Source organism: Salvelinus fontinalis, chromosome 9, assembly GCF_029448725.1.
Source record: "Salvelinus fontinalis isolate EN_2023a chromosome 9, ASM2944872v1, whole genome shotgun sequence".
Classification (NCBI taxonomy): domain Eukaryota; kingdom Metazoa; phylum Chordata; class Actinopteri; order Salmoniformes; family Salmonidae; genus Salvelinus; species Salvelinus fontinalis.
The window spans coordinates 49,278,362-49,296,591 of NC_074673.1; the positions used below are offsets into that span (position 1 = coordinate 49,278,362).

An 18,230-nucleotide genomic window follows, 5' to 3' on the forward strand; every position below is an offset into this window, starting at 1 on the left:
CTCAAATGAGCCCATGGTGAAAGTTGATGGGAGATTGTGGGGGGTTTTAAAATAAATGAGAGCCGCACACTCTAAGAGCTCAGATGCAAAAATGTAATGTCCAACGTTTCGACAGGCAAGCTGTCTTCATCAGGGTATAATCACAAACACTGCAGGGTGACTAGTTTATATAGTGTCAAAAGACACACACACACACACACACACAGGTGTCTGTAATCATGGCCAAGTATGGCCTAATATCATTGGTTAGGCCACACTTGGCCATGATTACAGACACCTGTGTCTGTGTGTGTGTGTGTGTGTGTGTGTGTGTGTGTGTGTGTGTGTGTGTGTGTCTTTTGACACTATATAAACGAGTCACCCTGCAGTGTTTGTGATTATACCCTGATGAAGACAGCTTGCCTGTCGAAATGTTGGACATTACATTTTTGCATCTGAGCTCTTAGAGTGTGCGGCTCTCATTTATTTTCAAGTTTTCCACTCCGGTAGCCAGCACCTCACCTAAATAGGTGTAAATTCATTTTTCCTCTAGCTTGTGGGGGGTACCTTAAAAAGAGCTGGTTGGATAGAGAGTTATTTCATGCTAATTTATTAAATTATGCCCATATGTATATGCAAATTAGTTGTTTTCAAACATTATTATTCTATCAATATAATAACAGAACATATAAAAGGGCCATATATGGTTTAAAAACGTTGACAAGTATTTTTGATATTTCACATTCAGTCCCACCAATGTCTGAATTCCAGGTAACTTCTACCCAAACACACTGCATGAAGGGAATCTGGAGCGTTTCTTCCTCTTCACATTAATGGCCACAAATACTCTGGTGTTCTGGTGGATATCTTACAGGTACAATGTGAGAACCTCTCTTCAGCAGTCTAATAGTCAAATTTGAGAATTGCTTTAACCCCGTTTACCCCATCTCATTTGAATGGGAATCAATCTAGTCATTGCAAAGGAGATGACGAGTTCTTTCAATCTTAGCATTCAAGATTTTCAGTGATTTTTGTGACCATAAAAGTGAAAGATCATTACATTCATATTATGGATAAATAGTGATTGCTGTGTCTAATTTCACTCTGCCAGTAATGGAGACAACACTGAGAGAAGAATAAACATTTACTGATATAAGCCAAACCCATCTTTGGTATAGGGCTCAGGGGCAATTTAGACCTGTAAAAAACAACTTTAGTAACAGGGGCTCATTAACATATTTCCCAGAGTTCTATTGATGGTGTCTTCCACTATTAGTGCGATTTCTGTATCAGTTAGGAGTATGATTTATGGGCACTCGTATGAGGAGCATTCTATAAAGCTTCAGTGTAATAATGAATAATCATATTGGAAAACAAATTATCTGTGTAAAAACAAAGCCTTGGTTCTATGAACTAGTTGGATAGTAAAAGAGAAGTTTCCTTCACTTTTTACTGTTTGTGCCGAGGTATAAGATACCAGGCCTGGCCAGAAGAGGGCAGAAGTGATGTCACTGGACAGAGACAGACAACTCCCAACAAATCATTCTCACTTTTAATGAACTAATATAGTAGAGTAGAGCATAGTATACATACATTATTATAATATGATAAGTCAAAGTTATGGCTAGTTATGGTTAGTACAAAGTGACCAGTATACTACCCTACTTACATCACAAAGTCTAAACACATTGTCTTACGGTTTGCATTGAATATGTTGAACAGCAGCTGAACTTATTGTTCACTGTACACACAGGGAGATGCCAATCAAAAGGGCTTTTTCAAAGTTTTCAAAAAGTACAAAAATAACCATCCCACTTTACAATGTGTTCCTAAAACTTTTCCATTTGCACAGTAGTTCCATAGGGAAGTATTGTAACCTAGGTTCACATTTTACACAGTACATATTAAGTTAGTTACTACTCAAAAACGGTGTCACTATCCTCACAGATGAACCAACCCCAAACCCAGGGTAGAGGGGCTGAGTGAATGTGGTCTTGACTCCGTGAAGGAGGGTCATGGTGTCTGAGACGGTCACGCTGTAAAAGGAGAGAGTTCCTGCCCCGTGGTCCAAGTACACTCCGACTCTGGAGTCTGAGCGGATGGCAGGGATAGAAGTCTCTTTACCATTATGGTAGAAACAGCATCTAGATGCAGAGCAGTACAACCTCCAGGACTGGTCATTAGCACCAAACCAACACTCACAACCACTTCCTCTCCTGCTGATCCCTTTATACGAGACAGCTACATCAACCTCCACCCCGGTCCACTCTACCTCCCAGTAGCAGGGTTCAGACACACTCCAGACACCCTCTCTACACAACACCTGTTTCCAGTGGCTAAATCTATGTTCATGGTTGGGATAGGCCTGGATCTTATGATTCCTGGTCACCTTTCTGTTCCCCTCAGACAGACACAGGAGTTGATGTGCTGTGTTGGGATCCAATGTCAGCGGGCAGCAGTCTAGGAAGAGGAGAAATAGTGTCAAATTATTATTATATATATATATATATATATATATATATAAGACCCTGTGAATTTAAGGTTATTTTATTGACAAGCCAGTCAACCAATATCTGCTCCCATATGTTGGCCAATCACCTTCTTGGCGCTCTTCCCTTGGGTGTTAGGGGAGTTTTATTTTCTCTAAAAGAGCGGGAAATGGGCATACAGGAGAAGAGATGACCTAGTCAAGTTGATAAGTGCATCCACTAAACTGTGTAGGCTTAGTGTTTGAATAATGTTTGCTATGCTAACATATTCATGCTACTGTTTGGTTTTCGCCTTCTATTCATTGCTTAATAAAATGTTAACAATGTAGAAATATGTTTTTCTTTCTGAACTATAGTTCAGAAACTTCAAACTGTATTTGAATAAAGATCTGAGAAAGCAACTACTTTTTCAAAATATTTGAATACAGATCTCAGGAAGTGACTACTTTTCTGAACCTATTGGATTGGCTGCCTTCAACTAATGACAGGGCTGTATCTGGAACTGCATGTTGAAGATGGAAATAGAATGAGTAGAGCACACACAATCTAATATACTATTCCAAGACATGCATCTGTTGGTCACTGTTGGTACCTTTACAAAAAAAAGGTAGGAGCGTGGATCAGAAAACCAGTCAGTATCTGGTGTGACCACCATTTGCCTCATGCAGTGTGACATCTCCTTCGCATAGAGTTGATCATGCTGTTGATTGTGGCCTGTGGAATGTTGTCCCACTCCAAATGGCTGTGCGAAGTTGCTGGATATTGGCGCAAAATGGAACACGCTGTCATACACGTCAATCCGGGGCATCCCAAAACGTGCTCAATGGGTGACATGTCTGGTGAGTATGCAGGCCATGGAAGAACTGGGACATTTTCAGCTCCTAGGAATTGAGTACAGTTTCTTGCAACATGGGGCCGTGCATTATCATGCTGAAACATGAGGTGATGACAGTAGATGAATTGCAGGACAATGGGCCTCAGGATCTCGTCATGGTATCTCTGTGCATTAAAATTGCAGTCGTTAAAATGCAATTGTGTTCGTTTTCCGTAGCTTATGCCTGCCCATACCATAACCCCACCGTCACCACGGGGCAATCAGCTCACCCATGTGGTCTGCAGTTGTGAAGACGTTTGGATATACTGGAAAATTCTTTAAAGCGATTTTGGAGGCAGGCTTATGTCAAATAAATTAACATAAATTGTCTTGTAACAGAGCTGGTGGACATTCCTGCATTCAGCATGCCAATTGCACTGCCTCAATTTGGGACATCTTACCAGGAGGGATGTAAACACATTTGTGCACATTTTAGAAATAAGCTTTTTGTGCACATGGAACATTTCTGGGATATTTTATTTGAGCTCATGAAACATGGGACCAACACTTTACATGTTGCGTTTATATTTTTGTTCAGTGTACAAATACACAGTACCAGTCAAAAGTTGACACACCTACTCATTCAAGGGTTTCTTTATCTGTACTATTTTCTACATTGTAGAATAGTGAAGACATAATTATGAAATAACACATATGGAATCAAGTAGTAACCAAAAATTTGTTAAACAAATCAAATAGCCACCCTTTGCCTAGATGACAGCTTTGCACACTCTTGGCATTCTCCAAACCAGCTTCATGAGGAATGCTTTCCCAACAGTCTTGAAGGAGTTCCCACATATGCTGAGCACTTGTTGGCTGCTTTTCCTTCACTCTGCAGTCCAACTCATCCCAAACCATCTCAATTGGGTTGAGGTCAGGTGATTGTGTAGGCCAGGTCATCTGATGCAGCACTCCATCACTCTCCTTAGTCAAATAGCCCATACACAGCCTGGAGGTGTGTTGGGTCATTGTCATTCATTCATTCATTCATATGTATGTATGTATGTATGTATGTATGTATGTATGTATGTATGTATGTATGTATGTATGTATGTATGTGCTTAGTTTTACCCTAATACAAGGGCCTGAAACTCATACAATCCACATCAAATTGAACCAAATCCACATTATCATATTTCCCAGCATGCTCTATATAAACCATATTCGACTACCTCAAGTATTTGTAAAGTTGGTATATTCAAATAAACTACAGAAAAACTATTTTCTGCCCAGGTCTGGTTGGAGAGAAACATTTTAAGCATCTGTTTGGTTCTTATTGGACCACTTGTGGTGGGTCAGACCCCTAACAATCAGTGTTCTATAGCAGTCAGTGTTCTATAGCAGTCAGTGCTGTATGAGTATACAGTATAGCAAGTGAGGTCTCAGAAGCTGACCACTCAGAATGGTTTAAGCTAGCTGTTCTTTTTTTACAAAGTGAGTGAACATGCATTGTGTGCGTGTGCTTTACTTACATTCTAAGAACTCCTCTCTGGTCTCGGGCTTAGAAGGGCGAACGTTTGGAATTTTAGCCACTATAGGACACAGGCACACCCGTCATTAGGAGGCTATGCAACAAGTTTCAGGAGGGCAACGTCACTCAGCGATGCTAACCTAGCCATCAACGGTACAAACACCGCAAATCATACTGCATGAATCTCTACAGAAGGCACAATAGCAAACATACAAGAGTAATTATGAGCTTGAAATATGGCTTCTACCAACCTTTCCCGTATATTCTGTCCATTTCCTCCTTGCAGATGTCTTGTAGTCGCTCTTTCAGTTCACCGAGAAATTTCTTCACATGCTTAAACGTGACAATGATGCTGGGTGTACCCTCAGATCCAAGAGGGACACAGAGTGACTGGAAATGCTACGACATTGAGAAAGGCTACGGTTATTTTATTTCAGCACATTTCACTTGTTTAAGAGTTCTAGACCTAGTCATTGAAAAGTCAGTCGTGAGTGACATTTAAGTTAGAGATGTCACCTGGAGGAAATGGATGTGATCTTCTGTGTGTGACAGGTGCTTTAGCTCAGCATCTCTCCACCTCAGTCCAGCGACCTCCTGCTCCAGTTGCTTCAGATGCCTTTTAGCTCGACTCACTTGAGCCTTCTCTTGGGCGCTGATCAGCTCCTTCACCTCAGAGCGCCTTTTCTCAACGGAGTGGATGAGCTCAGTCAAGGTCCTCTCACTGTCAAACAATTCCGCTTGTGCAGAGCGCTGTTAGGACACAGTGGGGATCTATTTCAACCACCCTATTCACTTAGCTCTCATCAGGACCCCAGACCGCCTGAACGTAATTAAAAATGTTCCCAACGCTCACCTTCAGAGAGTCCACAGCCAGTCTCAGCTCCTGCATCTCCTTCTCTCTCTCCTGGATTCTCTGCTGGGATTTCAGATTATTTTCCCCCACCTGCTTCTGCAGAGAATATTATCATATGCATAAAACAAATAGCTTACTATCAGGTAGGCCACTGTGCATCTGACAAGATACCCAGAAAACAACATTTTGAAAAGGCGTTTTTGTCTGACGTTGAAGCTATCTACACTTTTAGTTCTGAATGAACCGGTTCAAGGAACGGAACCTGAAACTGGAAAATAAGTAATTTTTCAAGGAATCGAAACAGAACCGGGCCAAAGTAATCTCTAGCGTTCCGGAAGTGGAACTGTTATTTTCACATCTTAAGAGCAGCATAATGTTATTTTTTGTTTCTAATGTCTAGTACATAATTCTGTAATTCAGTGAAATGTATGATGCTAGTAATGGCAAAATCACATGTCTATTCACGCCATGATGTTCAGCACTTCAAGCCAAGCCCCCTTCGTGTCCACGCCTCTGGCTCTCTCGCCCCTTTGAAATATCAGCTGCATCTCCCGCTCAAACATCTGACTCATCAAGCGTGCAACCACTAGCTTAATGGTCTGAAAACTATTGTCAGCTCAAATGAGTTGGTTTTCGCACTGATTGGATGACCCCTTTTCAAATTGAACCTCATCATTCTGTTTTGTATGAGGAACCAGAGACATCAACCTATCAGATGAAACATGTTAAAACAGATTATGTAAAAAACATTTTTGCTAGTTAAACTACGTGTCTCTACCCTGCTTCTTACTCCTATTCTCACTCGCTGGCCAGGATGCCAGGCTAAAAGAGATGAACAAATGTATTGTGTGATTTGACTGTTCTCATCTTTACCTGTTTTTCACTCCTTTCTTCTGCAGCGGCGACTATATCATGGCCTTTATGATCATCCATCACACACAGCAGACAGATACACTGCTGATCGGTAAGACAGTAAACCTCCAGCAGTTTGTCATGGCGAGTGCAAATCTTCTCCTGTAGACAAGTGGCATCAATCAACTTGTGGTTTTTTCCTTGGTTGAGGTCATTGTGAAGTTTTAGGTGAGTCTCACAGTAAGAGGCAAGACACAGCAGACAGGACTTGACAGCTTTGAGGTTTCTCCCAGCACAGATGTCACACCCCACATCTAAAGGTCCAGCATAACAGTAAGCAGGAGGAGCAGCTTGGAGTCCGGTCTTCTTCAGTTTCTCCACCAATTCGTTCAGTAGAGTATTTTTCCCCAGAACAGGTCTTGGGGTGAAGGTCTGCCTGCACTGGGGACAGCTGTAGACACTTTTCCGATCATCCTGATCCCAGCTTTCTTTAATGCAGCCCATACAGTAACTGTGTCCACAGGCAGTAGTCACTGGATCCTTCAGTGGATCCAGACAGATTGAACAGGTAATCAAATCCTTATCAAAAACAGCTTCTGCCATGGTGAAACACACTATCAGACTGAGCAGCAGAGTCAGAGATACGTTTGTAACCGGTTTAACGGTTTGTTCTGAGCAGTAGGTGTGGCTTCCACTGAATTCGAAACTTGGCTTTAGGCCTGGATCTGTGAGTGATCCATAAGATCAGTGTCTGGCCTGCAGAGGGCATCAGAATCCCTATTCGTCAAGTACAGTACATTGACTTGGTGAGTAGGCGCTGCCAGCAATAGACAATGTACTAACAGAATACAGACACAGTCAATATACTTACAGTAAACATAACATTCTGGAGTAGATGATTTACAGTGAGGATATACAATTTACAGAGGGGATATGCAGAGGAAGGGATGTGGACTTAATAAATATATACAGTACATATACAGTGTAGTGCAAACGCAGTATAGTGCCAATTAGTATTGCGGGTTATTGATGGCAAGGTGCAGTGTTCAGCTCAAATACAAAGTCTCTTAATCCCCATGATATGAGGTCTGTCAGAAGTTGAGTTTCCATTAGAACCCGACCAATACATCGCATCACCGACATTATCGGCCGATATTGGCATTTTAACGCTATATCAGTCGATAATTCCACCAATAACTGATTCAATAAATAGCTGATTTGAATGCTTGTGGCCATTCTCATGTCATTCTTGTCACAATGTAAGAAATCAACATTGATTCACAACCAGAAAATAAATCCCGATGAAGGTCGATTAGGGTCGTTTCTTTTCATTACAACCAGAGATAATTGTCTGCTCAGAATGATCACCTGGGACTACTAATCTAACCCTTTTCAATGTGGCAAGGGAGCACGTTTTATTCTGTTTTGGCAGAGTGGCTGCGTGACCTCTCTCTGGACACCTCTTCCCAATAGCTAAAACCCTGTACCTTCTGTGCATGTGCTACGGAACGACGCTCAGCTAGTCTCGAAAATCCCATACCTATGGCTGGAACATTGGTCCACTGTGGGAGGCAACCCGTCTGATGCTCCGCCTCTTCTAAAAGTTACATTAAAAGCTGGAGGGTTTTATTTGTTGGGGGGGGGTCATGTTTCAAGTATTTTAATTGTTAAACAAACCAATTAATATAATTTAGCAATCAAGTTGTTACGTAACATTTACCGTAATCATGATACAGATAAAGACTTAGAAAGCTTAAGTTAGCCACTTCACCGAGAGGTCATTTACAATGTAGCCTAGTACTCGAGCTCAAGTCATCCCAACAAAATAAAATGCATATCTGAGAAACAACGGAAAACAATAATACTGAACTCTTCCATGCAGCAACTAACACATTTTGCATGTTAAACAAAAAAAGTCTGTGGTGGTGAGGTTTCAATTAGAAGCTGACCGATATATTGCGTCGCCGAAATGATCTGCTGATATTGTCATTTTAACGCTTTATTGGTATCAGCCGATAATTCCACGATAACTAATATTCAATAAATAGGATGGGGGAAAAAGGGTATCTCAAGCTGATCTGAATGTTTGCGGACATTCTCATCATGTCACAATGTAAGAAATCAACATTAGCAGCATATTTCTTGGAAAACTGCTCTTCTGAATGGCAATTTAGGAGAATTCAACGTGGAAAATGACACTTTCATTTCCCTGCTGTAAAACAGTATATCAGCAGATATATCCGCATCGGTAGGTTTTGTCCCTCAAAAATCAGACCCAAATAACCATATCGGTCAGGCTCTAGTTTTAATAGGGTAAATAACACTGAGGTGTGTTACTAAAAAATGTAACCATATTTTGGTAGGCCGTACTATTGCGATTAGCTGGCTTGCAATAGGCTTACCCATGACCAACAAAGCTCACTACCTCTTTAAATTAGTGAATATTTCCAAGCTCAACCATTATTAATGAGAGACTCCTGTGCACACAAACACAAACAAATGACTAGCTGGGTGCAGTCCTCCTGTGGTCAGTAATTAAGGATTCAGTACTTGAACACAGATTCAAGTATCTTCTTCATTGTTAGTGGCGAGTGATGGACAAGCGTGTCTACAAAAGGGATCTTTGGACACAGTCTTGGCGGTTACAGGTGAACAGTAGTCAGTGTGCTGGTTTAAATCCTGACCATCAAATCAGCTTCTGATTCAGAACCGACAAACCAGATAACTGGTCAAAAGCCAAATCAATCACATTGACCTGCTGCTGCTTCTATCTACTCTACGGGTACTGAGTAGAGCTCTAGGCCTGGGTTACGGAGGCTCTACTCTGCCAGCACTGAGTAGAACCCTAGGCCTGGGTTACGAAGGCTCTACTCTTCCGGTACTGAGTAGAGCCCTAAGCCTGGGCTTACTCTGCAGGCACTGAGTCCGGGCCCTCGTCCCTCAGCATGTCCGTTTCAGGGCTAGGCAGGCCTTGGTCAGAGGTGGGCGTGTCGGCCTGCTCCTGGGAGAGGTCTTCGGAAAACCGGCTTACATTCGGGGAAATGACGTCGGGGCTCGTGTCACATGACTCGGTGCTCTGCCCCGACATGGTGGCGGCGATCATCGTGGCGACACTGGGCGGGATGGGATCAAACTCGTCGTCCTCCAGGACCGGCGACTCATGGACGTCTGTGAGGGAGAGACTCAGGGTGACTCTCGATAGTCTAAAGTAGCCTCCATTCTACATTAATTGGAGAAAAAAAACATCACAGGGGAAAGCAAGTCACCACTAATTTCTTTCCCCATTGTGCAGACGGAGGAAGAAAGAACAGGACTTAATAATATTAAGATGGACCCTCAGAGGCACTGAGGAGACAGACTTACTGAATATGGCATCAAAACATTGAATTACGTTGCGTCAAATACTTTCGAAAATGTCAGATATGTGTAGGTCTAATTAACAAGACGAATAAACTACTGCACTGTGAAAAATGCCTGAATGTGCAACTATTTACAGTAAACAACTTGTCTGTCTGCCAATGTTGCCGTCATGACTGTAAAATGTCAAACTCACTGCTGAAGGCCTCTGGGTACTGCTTGGCGATCTTAACCTTTAAAGTCCTGCGTGGACAGATAAAACCATGAATATGTGGATTATGTTCACAAGACAGAAAGAAAGCACGAGCTAGAGTGAAAATTGGACAAGAGACAGTATGTGACTGATCGTCACAGTCAGATGAAAGTTTCCATTTGTAGTTAGTATAATATGTACTTGGAGGAAGTATACAATCCACCAAGAAAATAGTTATTAAACAACCCCTTGCCACTTCCCCTAAACACTTTGCATAGATCTGAAAATTTGATAGGTATGAAAGTAGTTCCCATCTTGTCCCCTGATAGGCTGGGTGGAGACATTACCATATTGCTTACACTTATCCAACCCGTGTCAGAACTACAGAAAGGATTTCGGGGTAAGGCTTGGGGATGTTTTTGTATGTAGGGTATAAGGGTAGCCTCATTGTCTTACGTCAGATAGTGTGACGGCGTGTCATGTCAGAATGACGCCATCTGTCAGAAGACAATGGGGGTAGTATTAGGATGGGTCCATCACCTGATTCTCCTAAAGATGCTGTCCAAGTCCTTCTTCATCTCCACCAGGGTGCGCGTGTGAAGCAGGAAGTGTTCGTTCATCTGCTGCAGCCGTACATTGGAAAGTCCATTGAAGTTGATCAGCATCTCATTGGTCTTCTCAAAGCGGTCCAGCCTGGGAGAGGAGCCAATGTGACGAGCAAGATAAAATAGGCTCTATTATATGGATAATATGAAAATAATAGTGTGTCCCATTTGTGTTAGTCTTTGGCAAAGCTGTGCATGTTTTGCCACAGTCTGCACAAGCTGACTAACAGGATTGAGTGTCAAGGAAATGAGTAGGTCTAGACTGTTTTGTTGGTGTAAAGAAATCACCTCAGATCTGATTGACCCAAAATGAACCAATGTTGTGCTGTATTTGTAACATATCACAGTGAGTGCAAGGCCATCCATCAAGACCCCATGCAGCCAGCTAGTCTGCTCTCTATGTTAGTGTTTCCCAACTCCAGTCCTCAAATAGCCCCAACAGTACAACTTTTTATTGTAGCCCTGGACAAGCACACGAGTTGAATGAGGTATGTTTGTTCGGAGCAATAACAAAAATGTGCGCTGAAGTTGGGAAACATTGCTCTGTGTGAGAAATAGCAATGCTCCCAGCAGATATAGGATGTTCTCCGTGCAGCATTCCGTACTGTTACTCACATGTGCCTCTGGGCTTGGATAATGGCGTTGACATCCTCAGAGTTTACCATGCTAAGCATTCTGTTACAGAACATTCCAGAAGCTGTGGGTTCCATGGTGCTGATGATTAATGGAAAGCATTTGGAAAACATACACCATTAACACTGTGAATACATGAATGTCAAACAGCTAGGCGTTTGCATTACAAAGTGCAACAAATAGCTAACAAATATGAGCCTGCTAGGGAGCAGGCCTATCATAGTCAAGAAATGCTATGAAGCAGTTACCTTGTTAGCACTAGCAAGATACAAGGCTTATTATGCGTTCGGTTAGTTTGCTTAACAACACTGAACAAAAATATAAATGCAACAATTAAAGATTTTACTGAGTTACAGTTCATATAAGGAAATCACTCAATTAAAATAAAATGAATCATGCCCTAATCTATGGATTTCACATGAGTGGGAATACAGATATACATCGGTTGGTCACAGATGTCTTAAAAAAAGGTATGGGTGTGGATCAGAAAACCAGTCAGTATCTGGTGTGGCCACCATTTGTCTCATGCAGTGTGACACATCTCCTTCACATAGAGTTGATCAGGGTGTTGATTGTGGACAGTGGAATGTTGTCCCACTCCTCTTCAATGGCTGTGCAAAGTTGATGGATATTGGCGGGAACTGGAACACACTGTCGTACACATCGATCCAGAACATCCAAACATGCTCAATGGGTGATATGTCTGGTGAGTATGTAGGCCTTTAAAGAAGTGGGACATTTTCATCTTCCAGGAATTGTGTAGAAATCCTTGCAACATGGGGCAGTGCATTCTCGTCACTATGTCTGTGCAAATTTCCATCGATAAAATGCAATGGTGTTTGTTGTCCATAGCTTATACCTGCCCATACCATAACCCCACCGCCACCATATGCCAATTGCACGCACCCTCAAAACGTGAGTCAGCTGTGGCATGTGTTGTGTGACAAAATTGCACATTTGAGTGACAAAGTTGTTCACAATTTGAGAGAGACGTTTTTGTGCGTATGGAAAATGTGTGGGATCTTTTATTTCAGCTCACGAACGTTGCGTTTATATTATTGTTCAGTGTGCTAAAGCTAGCTGGCTAGCATACTAACGTTACCTAACTATGACGGACTAGACTATAGACAGTACACGTAACGTCACCGAGAACAAGTTTAGTTATACAAATATTTGGTAACGGTAAGCAGGCTAGACTAACATACTTACGATTAGATATGTCCCAAACTCGTTATATCCGTGAATTTTCTTTAACACTTGAATGGCAATATACACTCTTACATTAAGCTACTGACATTCACTTTCATAACTGGAGCTAGATGTAATTTAGCAGTCTGTGGCAAAGAGAAACATTTATTTCTGGAGAAACTGAACGCTGCACCGCACTTCCGTGTTGTGGAAATGTTGATCAGATGACAAAGGAAAGGAAAACTGTCATTTCCGGTGGCTTTATGCCAATCACAGCAAACCAAAAGTAGTTATTATAATTATTTTTACCTTTTTTAGAACTCTAGGCAGGGTTGGGGGGTAACGGATTACGTGTAATTACCGTTTTTTTTGTATTATTATTATTTTTTTTACATGTAATACGTTAACGGTAACTGTAGTCTTTACATTACTTGCAAAAATATTCTAAACAGATTACAGATACTTTGAAAAAATAGATTACTTCGAGGATTACTTTTAAATTCAGAAAAGTTAAAAAAATATTTGACAATTTTCTGTTTTCTCAATGACATTCAAATCAGCATTGAAAAAAGGCGCAAGTTTAAATTTGTTCCACCTGAGCGAGTCTGACCACAAATCAGAGACTACCATGATGACACACCAAATGTGTTTGATGGATCGCAGGAAAAGAGCAAGAATAGGCTTTGGTAGGCTACAGTCCAAGAAATGTCTTCCAATGGTGGGACTGCTGTCGTCATCCAAAGATTACCAATTTGAATAAACGCTTGGATGTAAGGATGACAGCAGTTGTGTAGTCTACGGCGATACAGATATCACTTATTATTGATATCTACATTGCGCATTGATGTGAATCACACTGATGCTCTCTCATTTAGCTATTTGCGCCTTACGGATTGTGGTTGTTGTGGATGGCTGTTCACAAATCTAAATGTGTATTTGAACCCAATAATGGTTGAATTCAAGACGTTTAAACTGCCTATCAATCATTGTTTTGGAAACCAGTGGACAGCCAGTGAAAAATGCGCTCTTGCTACATCTGCATAGTGCGGATCCAAACCCATGGAATAAAAGTGGGGCTTTTATTGCTCAATCTAATTCATGCTGATAAAAAAAACACATAAGCCTAAGGGACACATGCTCACACTTGCACACTTTTGATAGACTTAAAGGGGCAATCAGTAGTTGCTACATCCGTTTTTGGATTTATCAATAATTTTTTATATCATGGATGGTCAGTCCTTGCCTCCATAGCTCTGTCTATTAATCTGAGAGTGGTTACATTTCTCCAGGCCCATCCCTCAGTTTTTTCCTAAAACAGAGGCGGGGTGTCGGTTTGTTATTGTTTCATCTGTGGATTTGCCCTTTAAACAGCTGAGTATTATTAAGATTTCAAAGTGTCACCAACAAAAAGGTTAACAGCATATGGCATTCATTTTTCACATGTAAATAGCACTTTTCAGTACTGCTCAAAGCATGCCATTCCATGAGTGCAGCATTTATTTTTCAACTCGAATCAATGAGCCCAATCAGTCCTCCATGACAACAAAATCATGAACAACAGAGTAGGGCTAGCTAATAAGTCCTTAGTTTTGGGGTCATGCTCAGGTGTAACAATTTGGCTAATCTGTACTTCCATATTTCCAAGTCCTATTCTTGAAGATCAAGTGGAATAACATTTACTGTAATGACTGGAATTCTGATAGACTTTGGTTTTTATAATAATAGGGCACAATATACCATATTCCAGAATAAAATAAAACAGAGAAGTGGCCACTGGTTTAGGTGTCCTCTGTAAAACGGCGTCATCTTTAAGCAAGTGGTCACATATCGTTCTGGGTTCCACGTATCGTTCTGGGTTCCACTGCACAAGAGGGGTCCATGGAGTTTTAGGCAGACACAGTGATTTGTTTTTGTATTGATTTTTTACCTACCACCATTTACCTACCTTAGGCTGCTATACATAAGGTATATTGTGCCCACATGTTCAACCTAGTCAAATCAAATCAAATTTATGATACAGCTTGTAAGCTACACAATACAAGGAAATGCCTACTTGCAATTAAGCTCTCCTTGCAAACAGTGCAATGACATTAGGCTATATGGTTATTTGTATTTACCTACAAATTGCTATACCATATAGCCTAGTTGTAAGCCTATTAGGCTATAGGCCTACTGCAAATTATTGTTGTATGATCCTGAACTGGCCGATTGGCAGAGCTATCCTTCAACTATTCTTCAGCATCACAATTTGGGTAAACTTCTTTCATTAACGTCATTGCGCAATCCTGGCTCTGTCCTTTCAGCACCTTTCGGTAAAAACATTCTTTCAGTCCTTTCGCTTACAACGAAATTTCATCCAGATCTGTTGCCTAAGCCTTTAAGAGTCATACTCATCACTTATTATTAGTATTATTACAAATAGATTATCCATTCTAACAATGGTGCTCGTTTAGTAAAGTTAGATCAAAGAATCAATGTCTCGCAAATGATTAATTTGCATGTTACATAACCAAATATAATAACATAAAATAGTAGGGCTATAACATTACTGCTACACCAAAAACACTTAATTTCTAATGAGATTTTAGGATGGTTAGTGGATGAAGCTGAATAGGCTAGTCACATGTATTTTCTCATGCGTCAAAACTCAACAGAGCACCCCTCTAGGCAGAATATATGGTTTGATTGAAAGAAATAACAAAAAAGGCTAAAAGTCTGTTAACACAATCTTTTCAAATTCACTAATTCAAGAACATCTAAATACATATTGCCATGAACCTGATTGAGATCAATTCTAGCCTTTAGTTATCTGTCAGATAGAAATATGAGGTGGCTATTATTACTGTCTAACAGATTTTGTTTGAATGGAAATGTTTTGTAGCCTTTGTTTTGTCTCGTTTCAGAAGTAAATTAACTTGGCTAGGTTTCGCCAGTTGATCTAAAGTTAGACAGATAGCTGGCCAAAAGTTTGTTAATGTTCGCTTTTCTTTTTGCCTCAATCACACTAAACCAGAATCAAACGTTGAAACCATCAAACAAACGATTTAATATTAATATTGTGATGTTTTTCAGTGCAATGTGAGTTTTATTAGGCAGTATGGCAATGAAATGTTATTGATCTGTCAGTTTCCCTAGCTAATTCTCAACTTTTCACACTGACACAGTAATAAACAGGTCTAACGTTGCAGGCTTTAATGTCATGGTGTATGTGAAGCCTGAAATGATAGAGCTGTTTATTACTTTTGGCAAGGTCTCTCTCTAACTGTACATCTACTGGCGAAAGCTAGCCAAGTTCATTTACTTCCGGAACAAAACAAAGGCTACAAATATCACTATCTGACAGATAACTAGAGGCTAGAGCTGACCTGGCTGTGGTATTCATTCATCTCAGCCGAGAGGGGATAAAACATTAGCTAACGTTACATGTCGGTTACAATACTATCTCAGCACTGCGAATAAACATAGTTATGTTTTTTTCTGTTACATTAAACAGCAGTTACCTACATCAGTCAACTAAATAGTAGCCAGTTTCTACTCTGCTTGCTTTTACAACTCGGTGAAAGAGCGCACACACATACACACTGAACTATGCTAAACTCTCCCATGCTGGTCCAGCCAGCCTTCCAGAAGCATTGTTTCACACAGCCCGTCAGCCCGCTCTGTGGTGTCCACATGGTCTTAAATCCAGCCTCAGAGCACTCCAAACAGCATAGCCAACAGCTGAGGCGTCCGCGTGGTCCTAAAAGCCGCTTTTTGTATCACAATGCAGCTTTTTGTATCACAGTCCAATAATATAACTGGGGGTGGCAAAAATGCAATCTCTCAATGTGTGTGGGACATGACCACCCTGTCCCCAGTGAAAGTTGTGCCCATCATATCTACAGTTAAAGTCGGGAGTTTACATACACCTTAGCCAAATACATATAAACTCAGTTTTTCACAATTCCTGACATTTAATCCAAGTAAAAATTCCCTGTCTTAGGTCAGTTAGGATAACCACTTTATTTTAAGAATGTGAAATGTCACAATAATAGTAGAGAGAATGATTTATTTCAGCTTTTATTTCTTTCAAAGTTTACATCAATCAAATGTATTTATAAAGCCCTTCTTACATCAGCTGATGTCACAAAGTGCTGTACAGAAACCCAGCCTAAAACTCCAAACAGCAAGCAATGCTGTCATAGACGCACAGTGGCTAGGAAACTCCCTAGAAAGGCCAGAAACTAGAAAGAAACCTAGAAACGCTTTTTAGGATAGGATTGAGGTCAGGGCTTTGTGATGGCCACTCCCATACCTTGACTTTGTTGTCCTTAAGCCATTTTGACACAACTGTAGAAGTATGCTTGGGGTCATTGTCCATTTGTAAGACTCATTTGCAACCAAGCTTTAACTTTCTGACTGATGTCCTGAGATGTTGCTATAATATATCCACATAATTTTCCTCCCTCATGATGCCATCCATTTTGTGAAGTGCACCAGTCCCTCTTGCAGCAAAGCACCCCCACAACATGATGCTGCCACCGCCGTGCTTCACGGTTGGGATGGTGTTCATCGGCTTGCAAGCCTCCCCATTTTTCCTCCAAACATAACGATGGTCATTATGGCCAAACAGTTCTATTTTTGTTTCATCAGACCAGAAGAAATTTCCCCAAAAAGTACGATCTTTGTCCCCATGTGCAGTTGCAAACCGTAGTCTGTTTTTTTATGGCGGTTTTGGAGCAGTGGCTTCTTCCTTGTTGGGCGGCCTTTCGGGTTATGTCGATATAGGACTCGTTTTACTGTGGATATAGATATTTCTGTACCTGTTTCCTCCAGCATCTTCACAAGGTCCTTTGCTGTTCATTCATCTCTAGGAGACAGAACGCGCTATGAACGCGGATTCCTGCGTGGTATGACGGCTGCGTGGTCCCATGGTGTTTATACTTGCGTACTATTGCTTGTATAGATGAACGGGGTACCTTCAGGCGTTTGGAAATTGCTCCCAAGGATGAACCAGACTTGTGGTCTCCAAATTTTTTTTCTGAGGTCTTGGCTTATTTCTTTTGATTTTCTCATGATGTCAAGCAAAGAGGCACTGCATCGGAAGAGGCACTGAGTTTGAAGGTAGGCCTTGAAATACATTCACAGGTACACCTCCAAATGACTCAGTTAGCCTATCAGAAGCTTCTAAAGCCATGACATAATTTTATGGAATTTTCCATGCTGTTTAAAGGCACAGTCAACTTAGTGATTGGAAACGTCTGACCCACTGGAATTGTGATACAGTGAATTATAAATGAAATAATCTGTAAACAATTGTTGGAAAAATTACTTGTGTCATGCACACAGTAGATGTCCTAACCGACTTGCCAAAACTATAGTTTGTTAACAAGAAATTTGTGGAGTGGTTGAAAAGGAGTTTTAATGACTCCAACCTAAGTGTATGTAAACTTTCGACTTCAACTGTATATTTTGCTACAACTCGGGAAAGCATGAAGTTTATTAGGCTACTGATGAAATAAGTTATGAACTTCATAGGGTGGTGAAAGTGCATTGTGATGAGCTTGATGCACCTTTCCAATAAATAGAGGATCATATTCTGGTGACATGATCGATTCTTGGCTGCCATTTATTTTTATTTGTCCATAATCCCATGTAGGCTATATCTTCAATTGTTGGGTGGAGTGGGCACATTTGCTACACAACTCAATATATTTGTGACCACACCATCAGTAGAATTGAAAAGATTGAAGCCCT

At 41.0% G+C, this 18,230-nt stretch overlaps 2 protein-coding genes across 2 annotated transcripts; both read right to left on the minus strand.

Annotated features, from left to right (window-relative positions):
- Positions 1 to 1,513: 1,513 nt before the first annotated feature.
- Positions 1,514 to 7,297, minus strand: LOC129862763 (tripartite motif-containing protein 16-like). The gene is made up of 6 exons (XM_055934719.1): positions 6,540 to 7,297; positions 5,667 to 5,762; positions 5,330 to 5,563; positions 5,065 to 5,212; positions 4,815 to 4,874; positions 1,514 to 2,439 (listed from the first exon to the last, which is right to left on the minus strand). Exons 1-6 carry the CDS (start codon positions 7,119 to 7,121, stop codon positions 1,889 to 1,891), a joined length of 1,671 nt encoding a protein of 556 aa, XP_055790694.1. The 5' UTR covers positions 7,122 to 7,297; the 3' UTR covers positions 1,514 to 1,888.
- Positions 7,298 to 8,162: 865 nt separating this feature from the next.
- Positions 8,163 to 12,712, minus strand: LOC129862774 (kxDL motif-containing protein 1-like). The gene is made up of 5 exons (XM_055934733.1): positions 12,516 to 12,712; positions 11,289 to 11,387; positions 10,609 to 10,761; positions 10,072 to 10,118; positions 8,163 to 9,686 (listed from the first exon to the last, which is right to left on the minus strand). Exons 2-5 carry the CDS (start codon positions 11,381 to 11,383, stop codon positions 9,424 to 9,426), a joined length of 558 nt encoding a protein of 185 aa, XP_055790708.1. The 5' UTR covers positions 11,384 to 11,387; positions 12,516 to 12,712; the 3' UTR covers positions 8,163 to 9,423.
- Positions 12,713 to 18,230: the final 5,518 nt, after the last annotated feature.

Bases quoted from the DNA above. Each gene is read 5' to 3' on its own strand.
- LOC129862774 (XM_055934733.1), bottom strand. From the start codon at position 11,383: ATGGAACCCACAGCTTCTGGAATGTTCTGTAACAGAATGCTTAGCATG. The intron at 10,119-10,608 runs GTGATGGACCCA...CTGTCCACGCAG, and splicing joins AGCATCTTTAGGAGAATCAG to GACTTTAAAGGTTAAGATCG. The intron at 9,687-10,071 runs GTGAGTTTGACA...TCTCCCTCACAG, and splicing joins GTACCCAGAGGCCTTCAGCA to ACGTCCATGAGTCGCCGGTC.
- LOC129862763 (XM_055934719.1), bottom strand. From the start codon at position 7,121: ATGGCAGAAGCTGTTTTTGATAAGGATTTGATTACCTGTTCAATCTGT. The intron at 5,564-5,666 runs GTGAGCGTTGGG...GTGTCCTAACAG, and splicing joins TGGCTGTGGACTCTCTGAAG to CGCTCTGCACAAGCGGAATT. The intron at 2,440-4,814 runs GTAAGTAAAGCA...TCCTCTTCCTAG, and splicing joins CAGAGAGGAGTTCTTAGAAT to ACTGCTGCCCGCTGACATTG.